The sequence below is a fragment of the Phacochoerus africanus genome, chromosome 16 (assembly GCF_016906955.1).
Source record: "Phacochoerus africanus isolate WHEZ1 chromosome 16, ROS_Pafr_v1, whole genome shotgun sequence".
NCBI lineage: Eukaryota > Metazoa > Chordata > Mammalia > Artiodactyla > Suidae > Phacochoerus > Phacochoerus africanus.
Genome location: NC_062559.1, coordinates 24,653,301 through 24,676,843, shown reverse-complemented (window position 1 = coordinate 24,676,843; position 23,543 = coordinate 24,653,301). Strand labels below are relative to the sequence as shown.

General features: G+C 39.8%; 1 protein-coding gene across 4 annotated transcripts in view; it reads right to left on the bottom strand.

Annotated features, from left to right (window-relative positions):
• Positions 1–23,543, bottom strand: part of CADPS2 (calcium dependent secretion activator 2) — a 492,759-nt gene that overhangs the window by 137,552 nt on the left and 331,664 nt on the right. For all 4 annotated transcript variants that reach the window (XM_047763023.1, XM_047763025.1, XM_047763026.1 and 1 more), the window contains exons 10-13: positions 22,826–22,934; positions 21,576–21,776; positions 11,549–11,685; positions 8,990–9,177 (exon numbers count right to left, since the gene is read on the bottom strand). In XM_047763023.1, the coding sequence (XP_047618979.1) occupies positions 8,990–9,177; positions 11,549–11,685; positions 21,576–21,776; positions 22,826–22,934 (635 nt within the window). The remainder of the gene's footprint in view (positions 1–8,989; positions 9,178–11,548; positions 11,686–21,575; positions 21,777–22,825; positions 22,935–23,543) is intronic.

The following is a 23,543-nucleotide window of genomic DNA, read 5'->3' as shown; positions in this document are numbered from 1 at the left end:
CATTAGTAGAAATTTAGACTTTTTCCATTTTTTTCCCTACCATAAATACTGCTGTAAGAACTAATCTTACATATTTTTAATCTTCCTCTGATTGTTTCCTTGGGATAAATTCCTAAAAATACATTGTTAGGGGATGTTCCCATTGTGGCTCAGTTGTCATGAGCCTGGCTAGTATGCATAAGGACTCAGGTTCAAACCCTGTTCCTTCTCAGTGGGTTAAGGATCTGGCAATGCTGTGAGCTGTGGTATAAGCTGCAGACATGGCTCGGATCCTGTGTTGCTGAGGCTGTGGCTGGCAGCTATAGCTTCAATTCAATCCCTAGCCTAGGAACTTCCATATGCTGCACTTGTGGCCTTAAAAATAAAAAATAAAAAGCACATCATTAGCTTAAATGATGCTATGGACTGAAATGTGTTTCCCTAAAACTCATACGATGAAGTCCCAACACCCAATATTACTGTACTTGGAGACAAGGCTTTTGAGAAATAATTAGAGTTGAATGAGGTCATAGGGCTGGGGCACCAATCTAACAGGATTGGTGGCTTTATCAGAAGAGGAAGATTGTGATCTCTCTTTCTCTTTTCTTGAGAACAAAGAGAGGAGGCAGCCACCTACAAACCAGGATGAGGGTCCTCCCCAAAACCCAACAACACTGACACCCTGAACTCAGGCCGATGGTGTCCAAAACTATTTAAGCCATCTGCTGTTGAAGCCATCCAGTGCACAGCATTTTGTCATGACAGCCTAAGCTAAGACAAATATGATAGTATTTTCAGGCATTTGACACATATTGCAAAAACCGCTTCTGAAGAAAGCACTTTCCAATTTAGACTCTGACCCACAGGGCATGAAATTATTCCTCTCCCTCTGACCTGACCAACTGGGGTCTTTATCGTTTGTTATGATCATTTTCAATTTTATACAGAAAAAGGGTATTTCATTGCCTTAATTTATTAATTGCGATGCTGTAAAATGACACCACCTTTCAGGTTTCATGGAGTCTTTCTACAGGCCGTAAAACACACTGCATCTGCTCAAGGACATTTCACTGTAGGCTCTATTTATGAAGTGCCCCAGCACAGCACCTACAAAGTTTGTAAAGGGACAGTCCGGTATCATTCATTTACTTATGCAACAAACATTTACTGATTTCTGGCCAGGTCCTGGGGGTACATTATCAGCACAAAAGAAATAACTCTGGCCCTCAGAGTTTATAATAGGGAAAGGCATAAGAAAAAGCAGACAATAAGCATAAGCATACATTACATTTAAGAAGGGCAAAAGTATAAAAGCTCTGACAGTTTGGATTTGAGGCAAGGATTCCCTTTGGGAATGATAGTTAAGCTGAGAAGTGGTTGATGAGCAGAAGTTAATCAAGTGGCCCCTGAAGCACAGCAGTTACGCAGAGGGTGCCAGGCAGCTGTCCTTAGAGATGTCCAAATGTCTTTTTACAAAATGTTAATTTCTATCATGTGACTTCCACTCCTAGTATAGCAAGACTAGCTTGATACTCCAAAAATCTCTCTTCACTACAAAACACCTAAATACTAAATAAACTGTAACAAATATACTATTAAATGCTACACTGTGCTGTACTTATAAGAAAGTTAAAAAAAAAAAAGAAACAAAAAAACAAAAACCCAAAACACAATTCTCCCAAGGGAAGGGAAGTACAAATAAACTAGAAGCTGAACCCAAAGCAGGAACAAATGTGAATGCCAGGACTGCCTTTGGGGCTCATGTTGATTCCAAGGAAGCTCTATCGCTATGTTCCAAGGAATGTACCACAGGATCAGAGACCTGACCTGCATGGGCCAAAAAGCAATGCCAAAATAAAATGGTAGAAATGAGTTTACTTATATCAATACACATGATAACTAGATGGACTAAACTGCTGAAAAAAACACAAATGTCATATTCTGATCATTAAATCAGAGTCAGTTTGCTATTTATGAGACACAAGAATACAGAAACGCTAAGAGAATAAACATGTATCAGGTAAATACCAAAAGAGGGCTATGCTAATAACCATCTAAATAAACTTTAATGAAAAATATGTTATTAATTATGAAAAGGGTTGCTAAATCACGATAATAATTTCCATTCATCAGGAAGATTTAATACTTTTTAAACTTGAATGTGCTTAATGAACAGCCTCGAAATACACAAAGCAAAAACTGGCAGAAGTAGAGGAAGAAACACCACTGGAGTAGCAGATTTTCACTCATCTTGGACATAAACCCCCTCCATCAAGCAGGTAAGACAGTACTAAGAGTTCAGAAGACCTGAACCACACAACTCCTGCTTGCTTTATCCAGCTACGGAATATACACATTTGAATATGTACATGAAACATTTAACAACTAGCACATAACTGTCCATAAAGAAGTCTCGACTTATGAAGAACCAGTATCATAAGATTACATTCTCTAAACACAAGGAAATTAGGTTAGAAATTGATTTTCAAGTAAATAACCAAAAAGGATTCAATTTCCTAGAAATTCTAAAATAACTCTTCATCGAAAAAGAAAATTAGAGTTCCTTTGAGCGAATTTTAATATCTAAACATGACTGATTACGTTAGTTAGCATCATGTCCACAGACCAATCGATCTATTTTTTGTCTTTTTAGGGCTGCCCCCACAGTATACAGAGGTTCCCAGGTTAGGAGTCAAATCAGAGCTATAGCTGCTGGCCTATGCCACAGCCACACCTGCAACCTACACCACAGCTCATGGCAACGCTGGATCCTTAACCCACTGAGCGAGGCCAGGGATCAAACCCACGTCCTCATGGATGCTAGTCGGGTTCCATAACAGCTGAGCCACGATGGGAACTCCTATACATACCTTTTTGATATTATCTTCCATCATGGTCTATCTCAAGAAGATTCCTGTGCTATGCAGTAGGACCTGACTGTTAATCCATCCTAAATGTAGCAGTTTACATACTCACCCCAAACCCCACTCCCTTCCTACTTCCTCCCCGGCTCCCTTGGCAACCACAGGTCTGTTCTTCATGTCTGTGAGTCTGTTTCTGTTTTGTAGATAGGTTCAGTTATGCCCATCGCTCCTTCTAATGAAAACAATGGCAGATGAACTGACGCATCTACTCAATGGTTTTCTAGTCTCACCTTCCTGCTTCAAATCTGCCCAGTCGGCTGCTATAAGACCACTATCAAAGCTCACCTTTACAAGAGTCCACTCTCCTTACAGAGCAATGCCCCAAAGCTTATTTAACTACCATACGCACATAAAACATCATCACTTGATATGTAAGTGATATTTTATCACTTACAAAATGTCTAGATAATCATATTTGACCTACTCAGGAACTGTATCAGGTAGGCAGCATTGATATTATCTACAAGAAAGAGATGGGGAAACTGAGGCTCAGACAAGACCAGTTGCTCCACATAAAACAGCTCACAAGTGTTGGAGCCTGGACAGGAAGACGGATGTTCTGACTCCAAGCTCAGTGCCATTTCCAACATACTAAGTCTCTCCCCACGTCGCTCACTTTGTTTTTGTCTTACTGTAAAAGTCATGGTTATCTTAAGTCCTGAACTCCAAGTTGGGTGGGGGTAGATAGTTTGACTGAGGCAGATTTGGGCTGTTCTATAGTTTCTGAAAAAGTCAAAGCCGATTCCTCAGTGTGTATTTAAAAGACATTCATTGACAACTGTCCTTTTTACCTCTAAAACACGTGGCACACAGGATAAAATCCATCAGATCAGCCACGCTCTAAGTTTAACCCTGCTGTGCCACTATCCAGTTGCTCCTTTGTCCCAGAAGTAAGTCTTTAGATTCACAGTGGGTGTGGCATTTATACTCACTTCCTCTAAGTTCTATGTCAAAAGACCAGAGTTAAGAAGTGGTAAGGAAAATTCTTGATGAGCCTAATGTGATGCACTGTTGTACGCTTTTACTCAAAAGCGCATCCTTGTCTCCAAGAGCAGAGGTGAGACGGTGTGTGATTTGTGAAGTGACAGGCAAGAGGAAACGCCCTCATCTATCAAGACGGAGGCAGGTGATTCAGTGAGGTGACTAGTGCCCACAAAGGTTGCTTATGACTCTATGAGATGGTCTGGAACTCACGGAACAGAGGAGGCCTTTACACATAAACCACAGTCATCTCGTGATCCCTGGCCCTGGTTCTTGAAAGCGAGCCTGGCTGAGCAGCCTCTGTGGGATAGAGAGCAGCTCGAAGAGAAGAACGCCCTACTGAATCGTGCAAGAGTCAGCGTCTACACTGCTATCTTACATTCAGCAGGGCCAAAAAAGCCACTTTGTGTTTCAGCTTTAGTTTCGCCACCTGCAGCGTGACTCACAAACCTGGCGTGTGTTAAGCACATACATCATCCTAGAACTCTGCCCCGCAGGCACTGTCTCTTTTCGCCTCCCCGCCACCCCGAGCACACCGATGATGCCGAGCCGCCGCGCTCTCCGAGGCGCCGAGCGGGGCTGGCGCCCTGCAGGAGTGTCTCGGTTTCCGTCCTTGACTCATTTTTCTCTTTCTTCTTTTCTTTTTCTCTCTTCCTCAGTCGTAGTACCAGCCAGACCTCTTCTGTTTAACTCGATTCTTTTATTCCTGAAACACTCAGGGTGCTATTCAGAGATGCTGTGTCTGCACAGAAGGGACACACCTAGAGCACTCCAAGCTGTGTGACGGGATGGGCTCCTGCAGACGTTTCCCATCCCTGCTGTCCTTCGCCGCCGGCAGTAACAAAAGGCGGTCTTCTGGTCTTTTGAATTCTTGACAGAGGCAGTTCAGGTAATGAGTAAAACGACTCTTTGAGTGTGTGTCTTGACAGATGGAAAAATGGTCATAAAAAGAGAATACGGCAAACACCATAGAAAAGGCAGACTTGACATGGACAGCATTTTTAACGGAAGTCTGCATAAATATCAGATGCCACAGACATGGAAGAGAGAAGCTTCTTTTCACAAGGGGGCACTTGCTAAAACCCAGAATGTTCTATGAACAAGGAAATTCAGAGTATAATTACACACATGCTGAAATATTCCCACTTAGCATGAGTCTAACAGCTGTAACGACCTAGTTTCATGTTTTCCTCCCCTCAAAATTCACATTCTTGTGGCTGGCTGACAAAAGGAAAATATGAGGATAATGACCAACCAACAGTGACACGTTATTTTATAATTATCCAGTACCTTCGCCTTAGTATTCCCCTTTACCATATGAGAAGGCCCAGTGCCAGAGAGGTTAGGTGATTTACCCAACTTGGATCATATTGCAAATTTCCAAGCCAAGAATCAAGTAGACATCTTTGGCCTCTTGTAATTCTTTCATTGTGAACCGTACATTTCTGAATGTCATTATAGGAAACATGACATCTTTCGGGTTATGTTGGATGGAGCATTTCAACAGGAGTTCCCACTGTAGCTCAGTGATAACAAACCTGACTAGTATCCGTGAGGATGCAGGTTCAATCCCTGGCCTCACTCAGTGGGTTAAGGATCCAGCACTGCTGCCAGCTACAGTGTAGGTCACAGATGCAGCTGGGATCTGGCAATGCTGTGGCTGTGATGTAGGCTGGCAGCTGCAGCTCCTACTCGACCCCTAGGCCTGGGAACTTCCATATGCCACAGGTGCAGCTCTAAAAAAAATAATAATAAATAAATAAATAAAAATAAAAATTCTACCCTAAACTGAGGTTCAAATTTCCCTAAAACTTACACTCCTTCCTTTCTTTTTCTTAAGCTACATGTGACCTAAATGTTGAATTAGACCCTGACTCCAAATTCAGTTCTAAAACACCACACAGAGAAACCTGAATATGCACGTATTTTAACCTGGAAAATAGATTTCATGTGTCCTATTAAGTATAACATATGCATGGCTATATAAACATACCATCCATTGCACTTCACAGTGTACCATCATAAGGAAAACAATAGTTTAGAGGATGGAAGTAACTATGGCAACCTGTAGATTCAAATCAGGTTGCCTCCCAGGCAGTGGCAGCAGCTCCCAGTTGCCTCAGTAACTTTCCATTAAAATGTGTCTCAAACACATACATTTTAGGGGCATGTTAGCTGAATTTTCCACTTTATATTCTCAATTTAATTGTACCTTTCTGTGTTAAGGACTAGAATCATCTGATCATCCAGTGCTCTCTGGGTGTATCTGTTTCCCTGCAACCTTGCGCTAACATTGGGAGGCCTAGATGTTGATAACCTTTGGTCAGGAGGAAATATGATGGAGCCTGGAGAGAGAAGAGACAGCTTTTACTACAACGGTCCCTCACTTTGACTATCAAAGATTAGCCATCCTGGTATCCTAACTGTCCCCTCCTGCTCCTCCGTCACCTCACCTAAACTCGCCCAAAGTTTGTGGAGTGCAGAGGGATTAGTTTGGGGTAACAGGAAAAGCGACTACACTCTGTCACCCTCCCCTAATTTCCAAGTAAAGCTGGGTTCTGTAATGAGGAAAAAGCCTGAACAGATTCTGAGATTAGGATCAGTCTTGTTTTATTGTGGGATGAGGAAAGGCAACCGTGGGGACTTGAGCAAGTGCTTCCTCTGTACCTGCAACGTGCGAGGCTCTGTGGTAAGGCATACAGAGGCCAAGAGGTGAGCGAGAAGTAGTTTTTACCTTCAGAACATGATCTAGTGCAGTAGAAGCAGGTGTAGGGGTGTGTGTGTGTGTATTTAGTAGACAGGTACACATGATACAAAGTTTATAACTACAGATAAAAGGTTTGTACCATTTGCTTGCGTTAACACAAGTTTTCAGAGAAATTTTGTGATACTGACCGCTGAAAACCTGGAAAAAGAGAAACTTTCAGGGAGGGTAAACAGGTTGTCTGGGATAAAGGTTATGTAGAGAAGAACAGCACACTTCCAACTGGGTAGATACAACATGATGATGTTGGGAAAACCCTGACACTCTGGCTTGTAATTTATTTTTATTTTATTAATGAAATGAGAATCACGGAAGGTTTTTCAAAAGGAGTACAGTAGTGGTTCATCTTTAATTTTGAAGGTGATTGCTAATCTGTGGGGAGGAAAAGCAGTAGAGAGATAAATAAAAATAGAAGCATAAAAAAAATGAAGGCTAGAATTAGGATGGATACAATACAAAAGGTAAAAGAGAGACAAATCCTAGCAATACGGTAAAGACAGAATACTGACACTGGCAAGAAAATGGGGTTGGGGTAAAAGGAAAAAATAAATGAAAAACGAATGGGTCATTATTGGAAGCAATAGTAACACAATAAAGTCATTCGTTCATTCATTCATTCATTCATCAAATATTTACTGAACACTTACTTTGTGCCAGGAGTGTTACTTCTTGTCAGGCACTCTACTAGGAGCTCAAAGAGGTATAGACACTGGTTTCATGAGATCATGGATTTCATTTTAAACATGGAGAGTTTAAAGTGTCAGGAGAACATTCAAGCTGCTGGCTGTAGACAGAGATCTGTAGTTTAGGAGAATAATTGGGTTGGAATTATCTGTATAAAGAGAGGTCACAGTTGAAGTTGTGGAAAGTGGCAAGATCACTGAAGTAGAATTTTTCACTGAAGTAGAAAAACTCTCAGCAAGAAGAGAGCAAGTTCAAGAACAGCAGTGAGAAAAAAATGTTATGCTGTATGCGGGGTCTGGAGAAACAAGAACTATTCGCAAAGAGATGGCCCAAGGTTTTTTTACAATGATAAAATAAAAAAGAGGAGAACGGGATAGCTGCGCCAGGGAAGAAGAGCAGCATTTGCAAGAGCACAGGGTCTTGGACAGTCCAGAGGACCAACTTCCCCATGAGAAAAAGGAGGGTGCAGCTGGAGAAGACAACCCACTTCTTGCAGCCTCACCAGCAAGTGAGGAGCTGGGAGTCGAACCCGGGAAATGGAGAGAGGAGTTTGCCTGGGAAGATGAAGAGAACAATGGAAAGGTAGCTTGACAGGATAATAATATCTAAGTGTCAGTGTGAACTATCCCTTTGCATGCTTTCGACCACTCCAAGCCAGGCATTGTTCTAAGTGCTTGATGCACATTAAAGCATTTAATCCTTATCACAACTTAAGATTTCTGAAAGAAACTATCTTAGGTCTTACTCACAGGCACGGAAGTAGAGACACAACTAGCCTCAGAAGCTTGCCCTACCACATGTAGGTAATAAGTATTACCACTCTGTTAGGTCGTGAGGCTAAGTGAAGCTTAGGCTTGTGGGAAGAAAGGAAATATAGAGAGAGGGAGGCGGAATAATGGCTGAAACACGGTAAAAAGGGGATGAGATGAATAAACACGAGGACGTTTCTAAGATACCCTCAGATAAAAGGTTTGTAGTGTTTGCTTGAGTTAGCTCCTTTATGGGAGGAGCCCTAGGTAGCAAAGTTTCCCTGGGACAAGATTAAAGAGAGGAAGTGACACAGAAAGATTTTTAAGTTCAGAGGTGCATAGATGTGGGGGCCTGCATTAGGCGATTTTTTTTTTTGGCCCTTTTGGTAAAGCCAGAGGTGAGCTCAGAGGGCTAAAACGGGACCCTAAAGTGTTCCTAAAGCGTAGGTTAGGGAAGGAACTAGGAGACTCTACGGAAGTCCATTATTTATCTCACTTTATCCACAGCAGCTTCTTCCACAGAGGAAAAGCAAGCAGCATCAGGTTTACACAAACGTATCAACAAACCCCACCCAGCCACACATATGCATTACAACAGAAACAGAGAGGACCCTTGAGCTGTGTGAACCCTAGTACCAGGTGGGCCATAAGAACTAAAAGGCAACTTTTAATCTCATATTCTGTTTCGAGAGGCTTTGATGGCAAAAAGAAACATAAAGTGCAGCCCACCTAAATCAACAGCAGATTGATGTACATTTTTCCTTTGTGGGTTTTTTTTTTTTCTTTTTCTCTTACAACAAGTGTTTGCTATTTAAAATCTGTTACCAGGTGATAATGGCAAAGTACATTTTTCTCTCTTCCCAAGTCAACCCTTCCACATTTCACTGTGTGTTTGCAAGTAAAAATACCTGTTGCCGTGCACATGAGAAGCGCAGAATGCAAAGCTGTAATGGAGCAGGGTTGGGTCAATGACAGCACCATTTTCTGAATGTTCCATCAGTTCTGTAAGGTAGCAGAGATGTCTGTGACAGCCCCTCACGCCGTAACGGGCACAGTACTCGTCTAACACGAAGACTTGGCCAGGGCTAAACCAACCCTGCAAAAAGAAGAACAGAGAAAAAGATGTTTTTCTTTTCCGTACTAGGTTTTGCTTTTCTGGAGGCATTGTTAGGCTTTATGAGCAGAAGCTGCATTACAGTGTCTTCTGACAATATTTTTTCTTCATAGTATGTGTGTTTCATGTTGTTTTCAAAAGAGTGAATGTCATCAGTTCTGGAACTTGATTTGAGCCACTGACAGCCTCACACTATCCTTATTGCCACAGTGAGGCATGGGCAACCTGGCCTTCTCCAGTGTCACTCAAAATCAGTCTGATTTATTCACAGGATCTAAACTGTCAGTCACAAAGAATGACATTCCAAAAAACCTGAAACTCTGTATGAATCAATTGAAAAGAGAATGGCAAAGGCGTCACGGTGATAACTGAAACTGCCTCATTTCCAAAAGTATTTTATAAGATGAACTAAGAGAATTTCAGTAAGTCGAGCAGTGATAAACATGTCCTATTTTGGTATATAAATATTAGTGGTATTGTTCTCATTCCATTGTCTTTCTATGACCAATATGAAAAAGCAGTGGCTCTGGTTCTCTCGAAATGATCTGCTGGGGGTGTGTGAGTGCTGACTAAACCATCAGGCAGCCAGCTTGGCTAACAAAAGAGGGCAAGGTTAGGTAGAGCTGGTTTCTAAAATATTTCTGTGGATTATACGGTTTAATTTAGATACAAAAGAGAAAGAAGGGGGAATGGAGGTTTTCAAAGGAGGGGCAGCATAATCTTGCAAGAGAAGGAAAAGAATACCGAGACATGCCGAAAGATGAGGCTGCAATAAACAAAACAAACAAAAAGGAAGGGGAAAAAACGGTGGTGGTGGTACAGGCACTGTCCTGGACATGCGCTGTATAGCCTCACTAGTTAGAACCCTCACGCGGGGCAGTCGTGATGATCTCTGTGCTACCGATTTAAAAGCTAAAATCAGAGGTGTTCAGTGAACTGCTCAAGACCACAGGGCAGACCAGCGGCTGACTCATGATTTACATCAAGGTCATCCTGCCCTGAAACACGTTCCAATCACACCTACCGTCTAGGTGCAGCTGAAGGCACACGGCAGTGTTCTCCTCACACTCCCTGTGACCCTTGGATCATCCGTATAATCAAAACAACTCTTGACAATTCAGGAACCCCATGGAGGGGAATCCAAGAGAAAAAAGCATGCCTTAATGATGACTGTTCAATGTGTGCTTGTCCCCGGAGAGAGGCGCTAGAGTTCTATAATGAATTGTTTTACCCTCCATGTAATTGTAAAGTTTGGGCTGGATCAAGTTTAAACTACGTAATCACAGGTTGAGTAACAGGTACTTAACAAAGAGTCTATAAATGAATTATATGATCAGAATGATCATAGCTGTAAGGTGTTTCATTTCTTCCAGAAACACCTCTGATAAGCTGAGAGTACATCCTGTCTAAAATTTCATTCATTCATTTATTCATTGGCCATGTCCCTGGCATGCAGAAATTCCTGGGCTAGGGGTGACCCGAGCTGTAGCAATGACAACACTGGATCCTCAATCTGCGGAGCCACTAGGGAACTCCCTAAAATTTTAAAGAGAGTGTTACTTCATCGAATGCAGCTACTGTGATCAGTAGCCAAGAAACCTAGTGGTGATAGAAGTTGGGATATTTTGCCTGGAGAAATTCTGAGGAATTGTCAAAAATAAAAGAAATCCTTGGATTTAAAGGCACGTATGATTCTTCGGCTCTAGTCTAATGCTCACATTCTAAGGAGTCAAGCATTCCTTCTAAATGTAAATTTTACTTTGTATCCCCAAATTTGGCTGGTTTAAAGTAGCAGTTTAACTACCTAATTCTTTTTTTTTTTTTTTTTTAAAGGAATTCAAGTTATCTTTGGAGGGTTAGATGAAACTCAAGTTCCCTTTGTTATATACAGCCCTTGTTTTTATCCCAGTGTTTCTTTCTCTTGTCACTTAGGTTATCTTTCTGGGAACGAGAGACAGGAATGGTATCACCATTTGGTGAGCAGAATTTAAGCCTTATAATGTCTGTATAGGTGTTAGTAAATCCTATCATGGAGGTGTTTTGTTTGGGGTTTTTTTTTTTTTAACCTTTATTAAAGCCTTCTATTTTCATCCCACCTTCTCCAGAGGGACTGAGAAACTACAGTTCAGTGTCTGTTCGAGTCCATTCTCCTGTCTATTGAGTGGCACAGCAGTGGTCTTCAAGTGTATAATTTTCAAATTGGGAAGCAATCGATTGGAATCCTTTATCCCTAACTCCAACTATAGTTATTAAATGAGTCAGGGATAAAAGGCCGATTCCTAGCAAGTATGTCTCATTTTTAAAAATCTTTCACTCTAACCTATAGGGACAAGATAGACAGATTTGTACTAACCAAGCAAGAATAGGAATCATTCAGTCTGTGATCCAAAGTCTGCCTCTGGAGGATTCTAAAAAGGAAGGCGTGGTCAAGCTTGCAGGGATTCGCAGAAATAAACTCATCCATACCATGTTTCTGAAAACGATCTGCATCTGTAAATTCAGAAAAGCATGTGCAATACATTTATTTTTCTGGTTTAATCACAAGCAAGTGTGGTTTTTCAACAACACAAAATTCATGCCTCATGAGAACAGATGACTTCTTTCCATTACATAAAATATGATGCCAAGAATTCAGTGTATTTAACATAAACTGCAGCATTTTTTTTGGAGCCTAAATAAAAGTGACAGGGAAAAATCTTCCAGCCAATCACTTGGAGTGAGGAAATTTTATTTTCATTCAGAACTATTTCAAATATCCATCACAGAAACGGATTTTTCCCCTCAATTTTACGAAAAGTTGATATATTTTAAGTATATATTTACTGAAGGAACTGCCTGGAAAAGAACCCAGGCCTATTCATAACAAATCCACAACGATGGCTAGAGGCCTGCTTTCCAAATGGCAAACTAGGGCACAAATGAACACACTGACTTTAGCTGGATCACTTCCAGTCTTTTTTTTTTGTAGGGAGCTTTTAGCTGGACCAACTTTAATGTAGAAATGGCAATGAATGCTCTCAGGCTTCAAGTTTAAGAGGCAGGAAAAAGGGCGCATCATGTTTGTGCAAATATGCAGACAAAGCATAATGTCCCAAATGGCGCTTCAATCAAAGACCCAAATTTATTGTTCTTTACAGATTGCATCTTTCAACGCCTGTAGACCCTGCGGGTTTATCAAAAGGCAAGCTTTTATGATTGCTTTCATTAATGGTATGTTTTGTCAAAGTCTTCAATGTGAGTTATTTACGAAGGATAGAGAGAGAGAGCCACACACCACCCCAAAGGAGTGCTGGGGTGTTACTACATTAGCTCTGATAGAGAGGTAGTGCATATTGGGCAGGCAATCAGTTATCAAGATAAAAGTGGGCTCTCTTCACAATGGTAGAGCTGAGGCTCCATTGTTCCTTAAAATTCACAGACAGATCTCATCTCTGGTCATCATAAGGAGCAGAGTCCTAAATGTAAGCTAAATGTAGTTTTTAAAAACCTGTATGGTACAACCCTAAAATTGCAAAGGAAAGGAGACAAAAGTTTATTGATTAAACCCAATTATAGAGTCAGGCTTATAAAAAAACTCAATATTGATCTGTGGACATGATGCTAACATAATCAGTCACATTTAGATATTTAGCCCAGATCATATTGATCCATGTCAAGTTCAACTTTCAGCCATATTTGTGGATGGAAGAACTATGTAATTCAAGCTGAAGGGTCTTCAGAATCACAAGTCAAAAAAAAAAAAAAAAAAGATAGATACACAAACTAATCTCTCCCTCACATCAATGACAGATACCCAAACGGTGAATACAGCAAGCAAGCAGGGAATGGTCATTCATCAATGATGTAAGATATGAGGTTATGATCCATGGAGAGAGTAGCATATGTATTCTTTTGCATTTATTACTTACCAGAATGACTAAATACATTACATGTGGTAAATTAGTATTAACTGGATGAACAATAAATTGCTCTTCCTGAACTGAGAAATAAGGCAATTCAACTTCTCCTGTATTTTACTATGTCTGATAGCCTTTTAATACAGTTAAATATATAATAATGTGAAATAATAATCAAATGAGGCAGAATGTTGAAAAATGCAAGGTACACATATTATAAAATCAGATTTTGTATTTCAAAGAATTTGTCTTAGAATCTTCATCTCTCCATTTATCTTGGTAAAAGAAAATCTTTTAGTATCACCTTTATGAAATTAAATTACTAATTTTATAAAGCATCTGCTGAATTTTATTCATTATTTCTTTTACAGAGAAGGTCATAACTAGAAGTTAAAAATAACGCCCATTAATGGTTTATCTGCTGAGAACAGGAGATGTAATAAATTTCAGAGAAAAAAAATCCATAATTCTTTTACTATAAAGGTTTGTAAAAGCAAATTCTTTTTTAAAATAATGGGCGTACAAACTTGAAATATACAAGTTCCTGAAAAAAAAAAAAAAGTCTATAGCTCATTTCTGTAATTACAACATATTGCAAAAATGAATTTACCTTATGAACTATTTTCCTTATGAAATATAACTCTAAACCATATATTCACTAATGTAATAAGTCTTTCTGAATCACATGAATGGAAAAGTACTTTTCCAGTAATTACTATAATGATAAAAAATAATATTCATGATAGTCCTTTAAATCACAAACATGTATATTGACAATGAAAAAATTATAGGCAAATGAACTAAAATTTTTATGAAAAAAATACCCCCCCCCCAGCAACAAAAACCCCCAACAACCTACAATCTCTCCAGGGCTGTAATTCTACAAAAGCAAAATGTACTCTTGAGGATTAGCCCAAGAGCCCAGCCTTTTTACCTCTTCCTTTCTAATGTCCAATCAGCACAATTTAAAATATTTCATGTCAATATATTTCACCAGGCACTATTTTACCATCAGTGTCCATGAATTTATGAGAAAAAATAAATTAGAAAGGCAGTAGTTTTGATCTCCCTGCATAAAAAAGCTTTCATTTTAAAATTCTCTCATGACCTAAAAGTAGGAAATAGCTATCATCAAAAATACCAAGTTTCTCATTTTTATAAAAGAATATTTTCATACAGTTTTCTCTTAGCATAATATAATCCTCACTTAACTGTGAGGGTAACACAGAGATACCATCTAGATCAAATGGAAAACATCTTTCAATCTATCACAGAACCAAATCCAAGGCTTGAAGATTTGAGTTATACTTGATTATCTTCAATTAATGGTCACCTTAACACAAAATTATGGTGACTAGTGTTAAATGGAACATTATTCATGGCACTAATCAAATGTTCCATGACAACTTCGTTCAGTTTGTCTTCTGAAACAATGGGAGAAAATCATCAAAAGAAATCAATAAGATATGAGCTGGAACAATGTACTATGAAACTGTCATACATGGTGATGATTAGCTTGTGGACTAAGTACAGATGTGGGACATGGTAATTGAGGATGCTGGGGGAGAGTTTCTATGGTAACAGCTGGATATTTGTTCCAGCGTCTTTAGGTGATACTGTCACCAGGTGTGGTGAAAGTGGATGGAATAAAAGCCGAAGTGAGAAAGATTACTATCTGCTATAGATTTAGGAAATCATGGAGTGTTTATTCAAATGAAAGCTGAAAAATTTAAATTTTCATAAAGGTAATAGCTGTTGGAAGTCCAGACAAAAGAAGAATAAATAGGCTCATGGTATCCATTTAAACAGTTAACAGTGGCTTGAAAATAGCTAGACTATAAAACCATGTGAGGTCTATTAGCAAGCTGGCAGGTCCCACTGTGGTGGGAGGCCAGCTCCTATGTGCTCAGGCACTGGTGGGCATTGACCACTGCCAGCTCCTATGTGCTCAGGCACTTGTCCCAGGAAGGGCACCTAAGTCAGAGTTCAGACTGTGAGAAGGGGAAAAAAATTAACTGAAGTGTTTCTCTTCCCTTCGCAACTAATTCCAAAGATGCTGCCTTCCCCCCGCCCCCCACCCCCCGTGCTGCTCCTGGTGGTGTGGGAGATTAGGGATATAAAAGGGCAAGGGGAAGAAAAGCGCTGGGGGAGGGGTCCCTGCAGAGAGGGGGCCTTCCACCAGCCTTTTGAGACCACTCAGGTGCTCAGGTGTCTAGACCTGGGATGCGAGGATCAAAAGGACAAAGAAGAGGGTGCTGCTCCCTAAGAGCTTGTCTCCTCTGCAAAACTGTGGGCTAACTACGCAGCAAGAGAACCTTTTGAAATACAGTCACTTGTTTTAAAATTATTCTATGGGGACTTCCTGGTCGTGGCACAGTGAAAAACGATCCCGACGAGGAACCACGAGGTTGCAGGTTCCATCCTTGGCCTCGCTCCGCTCCGTGGGTTAAGGAGCCGGCGCTGCTGTGAGCTGTGGTGTAGGTTGCAGACGCCGCTTGGATCTGGCGTTGCTGCGGCTGTGGCGTGGGCCGGCGGCAACAGCTCCCATTAGACCCCCAGCCTGGGACCTCCATATGCCGCGGGTGCGGCCCTCAAAAGATAAACCAAACCAAACCAAACCAACAACAAAAAAAAATAAATAAAAAAAATAAATAAAATTATCCTATGGTTAGAGTTTGCCCTAGCTGCATTTACCACCACTCACCCCTGACTGGATTTTCCTTTTAGCTCCAACTCTCGTTGAGCCTGAAAACTTACAGCAAGTTAAAAGTGGCACAGAGAAGTACCCCTGCTCTCTTTATAGCACCCACATAGCCTTTGACAAGAAGAATTTAACGTTTTAAAATTTTATGTCCATTATCTGGCTGGTATGTTCATGTACCTGTTTTATGATGAAGACCTAAGAGGAAAGGTTGGCCGGTAGATGCATGAGGGGTTTGTTCACACCTCTATTACGGACCCAAATAATTTCCTGGCTTGTTTGGTAAATTCATTAAAAACAGGTGTATGGATTTATACATCTTACTTTCTGCAGCAAAGAATAAGTAATACTTTTGTGTGTGTGTGTGTCTTTTTGCGTTTTCTAGGGCTGCTTCCCAGGGCATATGGAGGTTCCAAGGCTAGGGGTCTAATTGGAGCTGTAGCCACCAGCCTGCGCCAGAGCCACAGCAGCGCAGGATCCGAGCCGCGTCTGCAACCTACACCACAGCTCGTGGCAACACCGGATCCTTAACCCACTGAGCAAGGCCAGGGATCGAACCCGCAACCTCATGGTTCCTAGTCAGATACGTTAACCACTGCGCCACGACGGGAACTCCCCAATAAGTAATACTTTTACACGATGACAATTTTAAAAAACACATACAGACCTATAATATATCCCATATAAAAAGTAGGACATACTTTGCCTATGAAGGGTGAAATTTAACTTGTTAGCTCAATCAGGAGAATCAGCTTATAAAATTAAATGTAAGTTTATACTCTGACTTAAGAATTTCTAAAAAACTTAGCTGAAGATTGAAAAGACGATAACTACTCTGGTTCATTTTTGACATTAGTTTATTATGAAATTCAACTAGTACCGTGGTATATTATGTAACATACATATTACATGTCCAAGTGAGAGAAAAATGAGGGAAAAAAAAAGGTGCTGCATAATATTTTGTTTGGGGACAGCAAAGAAGGAGAGTTTAACCAAACGATGTCTATCAGTCCAGCTAAAGCCTTGTTTGAAGCAGAAAAATTGGAGAGCGCTCTACCCATTTACTTAGCGTTTCTTTATATATTGAAAGTCAAAGAAATTGGGAAGGAGAATAGATCTACTTATTGGATAAATACATAGTATTATTTATACTTTTAAAAGATAACAAGGTTGTCTCCTAATAAATTAGATTTTATAACTGCATTATTTTGTTCTGACTATCCCTAACCATTCAGGATGCTAGTTTAAAAATGAGCTTTTCTTTTTAGTTATAAAAATGACACTTTAAAGAAAATTCAGGAAACAGAGGCAGTGAATCAGCAACCCTCCGATTAAACTCATACACTGTAAGTATTTTAGGTCTATTTCTTCCAATATTTTTAAATCTTATTTTTTTTAGCAGAGTGGAAATAATTATCACATACATAATTTGACATTTTCCCACTTAACAGTATAGAGCAGTTTCTGCATGTTATTATAACATCTCCATTGCCATGTCCTGTATATGCCCACACGAATGATAGGTATTAGGTTACTAGGTTGTTTCTACTTTCCTGCTGTGGCAAAAGGAAGCATTTCTGTTGATAAATGGTGAAGTTAATGTAAATATCCTGGGTTTGTCCAGAAAGCAGGAGACTGATAATTTAAACGAGATTATATTACTTCAAAAAGAATCCTATCATTATGAAAATTTTAATACAGTGAAGCAAAAAAAAGAAAAAAAGAAGAAAAAAAAGAAAAAAAAAGAAAGAATATACTTACCCTTACCAGCTATAGGTCAGCAAAGAAATAAAAAACATATTTAAATGGGTTAGAAATATCTATTTCTAGTTATCTTGTTTTCTTCTGGCTGTACCTGTGGCATATGGAAGTTTCTGGGCCAGGGATTGAATCTGTATTGCAGCTGTGACCTACGCCACAGCTGCAGCAATGATGGCTCCTTGACCCACCGCACTGGGATGGGGACTGAATCCACGCCACCTCAAGGACACCACCAGATCCTTAACCCGTTGCACCAGAGTGGGAACCCCTCCAGTCATTTCAATTTCATGTTATTTCCTCAGTTTCTACTGACTTTAAAAGTTGTCCTCCCAAGAGATGATCAAGGCAAAGAGACGGAAGTCAAGGAAGGGAGGAAAATACTAACGGCAAAACCACTCTCTGAAGTAGCCCAACGGCGCCTCTGGTGAAGGTCAGGGTCAGTGTTCTCACTCAGGTGAGGGAGACGCACAGGCTTATTTTTATTTTTTCTTTCCTCTTTTTTTTTTTTTTTTTTAAATAAAGATGAAATAGCAGGGTCTGCTCTGTCGAAAACTTTACTAACACCCTGGAATACAAGAAAGAGCTTAACATGACTGGAACACATCTAGCTTTTCAAAATAAATTAATCGAGGAGTGGAAAATTCAGTTCCCCTAAGCCTGATCAATACTGCCTTGAAACTTCATTGTTATCTCATGGAAAGGTTTTGTTAGAAATTCAGCGCTTATCTGAATCAACCGATTGTGAGATCCTTTATTCATTCTGTAGTGTGCAGTCATGATTTTCATGTTCTGGCCCCGGGGTTCCTGATCACTTTTTTTTGCCATTATGTGTAAGATGGAGCACTCCCTTTATGATTTAAGCACACTCTGTGAGTACTCCTTACCCTTGGGATGCAAAGAAGAAAAAAATGCTGGGGTGCAAGTGGGTAAGCGAGACATCTTCACAAGAAGAATTTTCAGGTCACTGTAACTCAGCCGTGATCAAATGGGGGTTAATATTCCCCAGTTTCGTCCCTGTCCCCTGGAACATTTGGAGATATTTTTGTCAGACTCAGGATGGGGGGTTTGGGAATGGAGTGGGTTGCTCCTGGCATCTAGTGGATAGAAGCCAGGCATGATGTCAAACACTCTACAACACACAGGACAGCCCTCCCCACAACCCCCTAAAACGAAGAATTAAACGAAGAATTGGCTCAGAATGATAGTCCTGCTGAGGCTGAGAAATAGTGCTCTAACTTAGAAAGAAAACCATTATTCTATTTCTGGTCAAGATGGTAGAATTAAAAAAAAAAAATAGATGGCAGAATTAAAAACAGATTAACCCCTGTACCTGAAACAACTAAAAATTCACGAAAAAATATCACATAGGAGTTGCTGTTGTAGCTCAGTGGGTTAAGAACCCGACTAATATCCATGAAGATGCAGGTGTGATCCCTGATCTCACTCAATGGGTTAAGGATCCAGTGTTGTCACAAGCTGTGCCATAGGCCGCAGATATGGCTCAGATCCCTGGCCTAAGAACTTCCATATGGTGCGGCCATAAAAGAGGGGAAAAAAAAAAAAGGTTAAAAATATCATACACAGAAGTTCTCAACATTTTGGATATCATGCAACATAAGAGAGTGGTTCCTAGGAGGCAGGGAAACAGATGAGTCTTAGCGTTCATATATTCTTATATATTCTTATATTCACATCTATTCATATATTCTTGTAGTTGACCCAGGTTCGTGCCAAGAGGAAACGTCATAGCTGTAGTTCGGGGAAGAACCCCGGGAGAACTGGTGGTCTCCCTGTGTTGAGAAGATAGAGCTGACAGTGCAGGAAGGCCAAGCTGCTAGAGTGGGCAGGAAAGAGTGCTGCTCCCTCCTCCACCCCCTTTTGTGTTCAATTAATATGGACCACCTGGTCCTCGGGCAGGTGACGCAACAATCTGAGGATGGAGAAAGAACTATACCCCAAAGGACTAGAGGGGACAGTGCCTCAAACTCACACAGGGCCTGGAAGAATGCTTGCTCCCAACAGCCGGAAGACAGAACCTCAAATTTCGCTGGTCATCAAGTTGGGACCCTGAAGAAGACCGCTAACCCTAAACTAGACGCAATTTGGTCCCACCTAACAAACCTTACAAGCAAAACCTGAAAGGATCACACTTCTTTTCAAGTAATTCAACTGAGTCTTAGAATAAAGCTCAAGAATATTTTTTTGTGAGGAAAACTACACCAAGGCACATCATGATCAAAGCGCTCACAACCAAAGTTTAAGAGAAAAGCTTTAAAACAGCCTGAGGGAAAACACACACGCACATATATGTATGGAGGAAGAAGAAGAAATGATGGCACATTTCTCACCGAGAAACAAAAAAGCAAAGAGAGAGTGGAGCAAAGTCTTTAAAGTACTGAAAGAAAAATATCAAAATGAAGGTAAAATAAAGACATTTTCATACATAAAGCTAGAAGCTGAACATACTCCAAGAAAAGGCAAAGGAAGCCTGCAAGAAGTAAAATCTCTCTACAGGAGAATAAAGAGCGCCAGGAATGGTAACTACACAGTTGAGTATATAATGTTTTCTCTTATTTAAATTCCTTTAAAAGGTAATTGGCAGAGTTCCCGTCGTGGCTCAGTGGTTAAGGAATCTGACTAGGAACCACAAGGTTGCGGGTTTGATCCCTGGCCTCGCTCAGTGAGTTAAGGATCCGGCATTGCCGTGAGCTGTGGTGTAGGTTGCAGACGCGGCTCAGATCCCGCGTTGCTGTGGCTCTGGCATAGGCCGGTGGCTACAGCTCTGATTCGACCCCTAGCCTGGGAACCTCCATATGCCACAGGTGCAGCCCTGGAAAAGCTGCCCCCCCCCCCCAAAAAAAAGGTAATTGGCTGCTCAAGGTATAATGATATAAATGTACTGTGAGATTTATGAATCTTGAGAGTAAAGGGTGTTGAATGGAGAGTCACGATTTGAGCTTACAGTTAGAGACAAACTGATTGATTACATTTTAGGAGGAAGCAGAGAAGGTATGAGCAGACTGGTACAGGGGCCGGAAGGGAGCTATGTAAGTACACAATTGTGAGGTGCATATACTATTCTGGAAGCGACATAATCACTAGAAGATGGATCATGGTAAGTTTAACAGTGTACACGCTGAAGCCTAAAGCACACAGGAGACTGGGGGTGCGCTCATCTTCCATCTTTATTTGGCCGAAAGTGACTTTAAGATGCCTAAATGTAAAACACATGCCAAAATGCTACCCTCCTGAAGAATCTCGGGAGTAAAGGGTGCTGAATGGAAAGTCACAACTTGAGCTTATAGTTTGTGACACACGCTGATTTATTACACATAGGAGGAAGCAGAGAAGGTTTGCAGAGGAGCTTAACAAGTTAAAACATCTGATTTAATGATGATTAAAGCTATGTCTGAAAATGTTTCTAGCAATATTATATAACTTGTTATTAATTACTTGCAAATTAAAATGAAAAACTTAGTTCTTAATGATTTAAACTAGCATACAGAAAAAATGCCATCAATATTAAGGTATTTAGAAAAAGAAAGTTGCCTTGATGACTTTTTTTTTTTTCTTTTTTCAGTCTACCACAGAGAATGGGCCTCTTATCCTTTCTCCTATTCTTTGGGTTTATGAAGAACAACTCTAGAAAATTGATAGTTCATCATTGTGGTATTCTGGAATCTTACCAATGCCAGCTTGATTTGGCAGTATTTCTCATTTCTACAAAACACATAAGTTATAATTACAATAAATTAAAACAAATTTTCTTTCCTGTTCTTGAGATTCCCAGAGACACCCCAATGCTTAGCAAATTCATGACTGGAAACCACGGGCACCATTTATTCCAGGTTCGTGTGAAAAATTAGATAACTGATTCTATGACTACTAAAATGAACTATTTTTATTCAATTAGGAATCAGTTAATGATGTAAACTATAATACTGAACAAATGTGCCTCAGACAATTTTATATCTTATTAAGGCTATTAATGGATAATCAAATTATTTTTCAACAAAACTTACAAAGCTGAGCATCTGCATGGAGAGGTCCTCCTTTAGGATTCAGCTTCTGGGTCTGAATTGCAGGAATGGGTTTATATGACTGACCTGTGGCCCTATACATCGCTTGAACCCACAATATTCTATCCTGTTCATCATCACTGGCGAATATCACAGTGTCTCCTTCTTTAACTGCATTGAAGAACATCTGACCACCCTGAAGGCCTGTGGAGGAAAAAAGACACCATCATTAACAACTTATGGGATCAACAGTTTTTAATCTCATTCACTAAAACATCTCTTGGAAACAAAGTGATCTGATATTTTCAGCTCAAGGCCTTGAATCATTTTTAGTTGAGGATCAAATCCACAATCCAAGGATGGAAGGGAAACAACAGGAGGAAGATTTACACTTCCATGTCACTTGGGAAACTAAAAATAACCTAGGGAACAATTCGAAACACAGCAGCATTTTGCAAGATATACCAACCTACCCCATAGGAATGCATAGCAAAGTCTGATATTTCGTGGACGAGAAGAAAGTCCTTCTCTGTCGACATATTTCTCAGTCTATGCAGGAGATTTATATGACCAGTTTAGCAGAAAAAAATATAGGTAAGACAAAAGTGATACATTATATGGTATTTCACTTTTGCAAAATTCTTTCAGAGAAGACATTTTGCATTTTACCTGACTGATTAATGATTAACAAACTTCTACTTTTAATCTATATGCTAATTTCTTAGTCTATTTGTTGGTATCTATGTACTTATTAACCCTACTTTATTAATTTTATTAATCTCTATATATTCATTCATTCAATCCTTTATTCACCCAAATTCACTAATCTTAGACCTCCAGTGTCCAGTATTATACCCAGTAGTAATATATTAGAAGGGGGAGAGAGAAGTGCAAGAATATGTTGCTGGGGAGAAAATTAGTAAAATATATGTACAGTAATGCATTAGTCATTTATTTCCCTCTTTCTCTGCACCTTTTTGCTTTTCAGTAAAGAAGTTTCTATAACTACTGCTGACATTTCTCATCTAATTTTCCTGTTACAGCAACTCTCACATATTCCATCCTGTACTAAGATAACAGAGATGATGAGTTATGGCTAAAACTAGCCCTCATAAAGATATAATTTAAGTCCATTATGTCTTATACATGAAATATGTACCATTCACTGAATGAAGTGCAGAACCAACACAGGATATTTATGAGAATTTCATGAATACAGGAAAGGCAGGGAAAGTGATTCAACTAAGGTTTACCTGGGTGAGGATCTGTGTAATCCACAGTGTATCCTTCAAGCTGCATTAATTCTTGTGGTTCAGACTTTTTCTCTCTATAACTGCACATAGCAAAGGTGTACTGGCTAACCTGTGTGAGAAAAAAGTTTACATATCGGTTGCATTAAGTTTATCTTTTAGTTTTTTCCTTTCTCAGCAGACTCTTCACCCAAATGTTTAAAAAAAGTATATCATTTGCATATAGTTTTAAAATGTTAACATTTTCAAAATATTGCTCAGAGATTAAAGCAAATGTCATTTATCTGTTTACAGTTAGGCCTTTGATGCCCATGTCCCAGCATTTTCCAAACTGGTGATCTGGGGGCAAGGATCCTATGAATTGTTAACAGAAGAGCCATAAAAAAGGAGTCACGTTAAAAATAAGTTTGGGACCATAAAACTCCTAGAGGAAAACAGAGGCAGAACACTCTTTGACATAAATCGTAGCAATACATGTATATTTTTTCTATCTATCTCCTAAAGCAAGAGAAGCAAAAACAAACAAATGGGACTAAATTAAAAGCTTTTTCACAGCAAAGGAAACCATTAAGGAAACAAAAGGACAACCTACTGACTGGGAGAAAGTATTTACAAATGATATGACCGGTTAAAGGTTAATATCCAATGTATATAAACAGCTCATACAACTGAACATCGAATAACTTGATTAAAAAATAGGCAGAAGAGCTGAAGAGACATT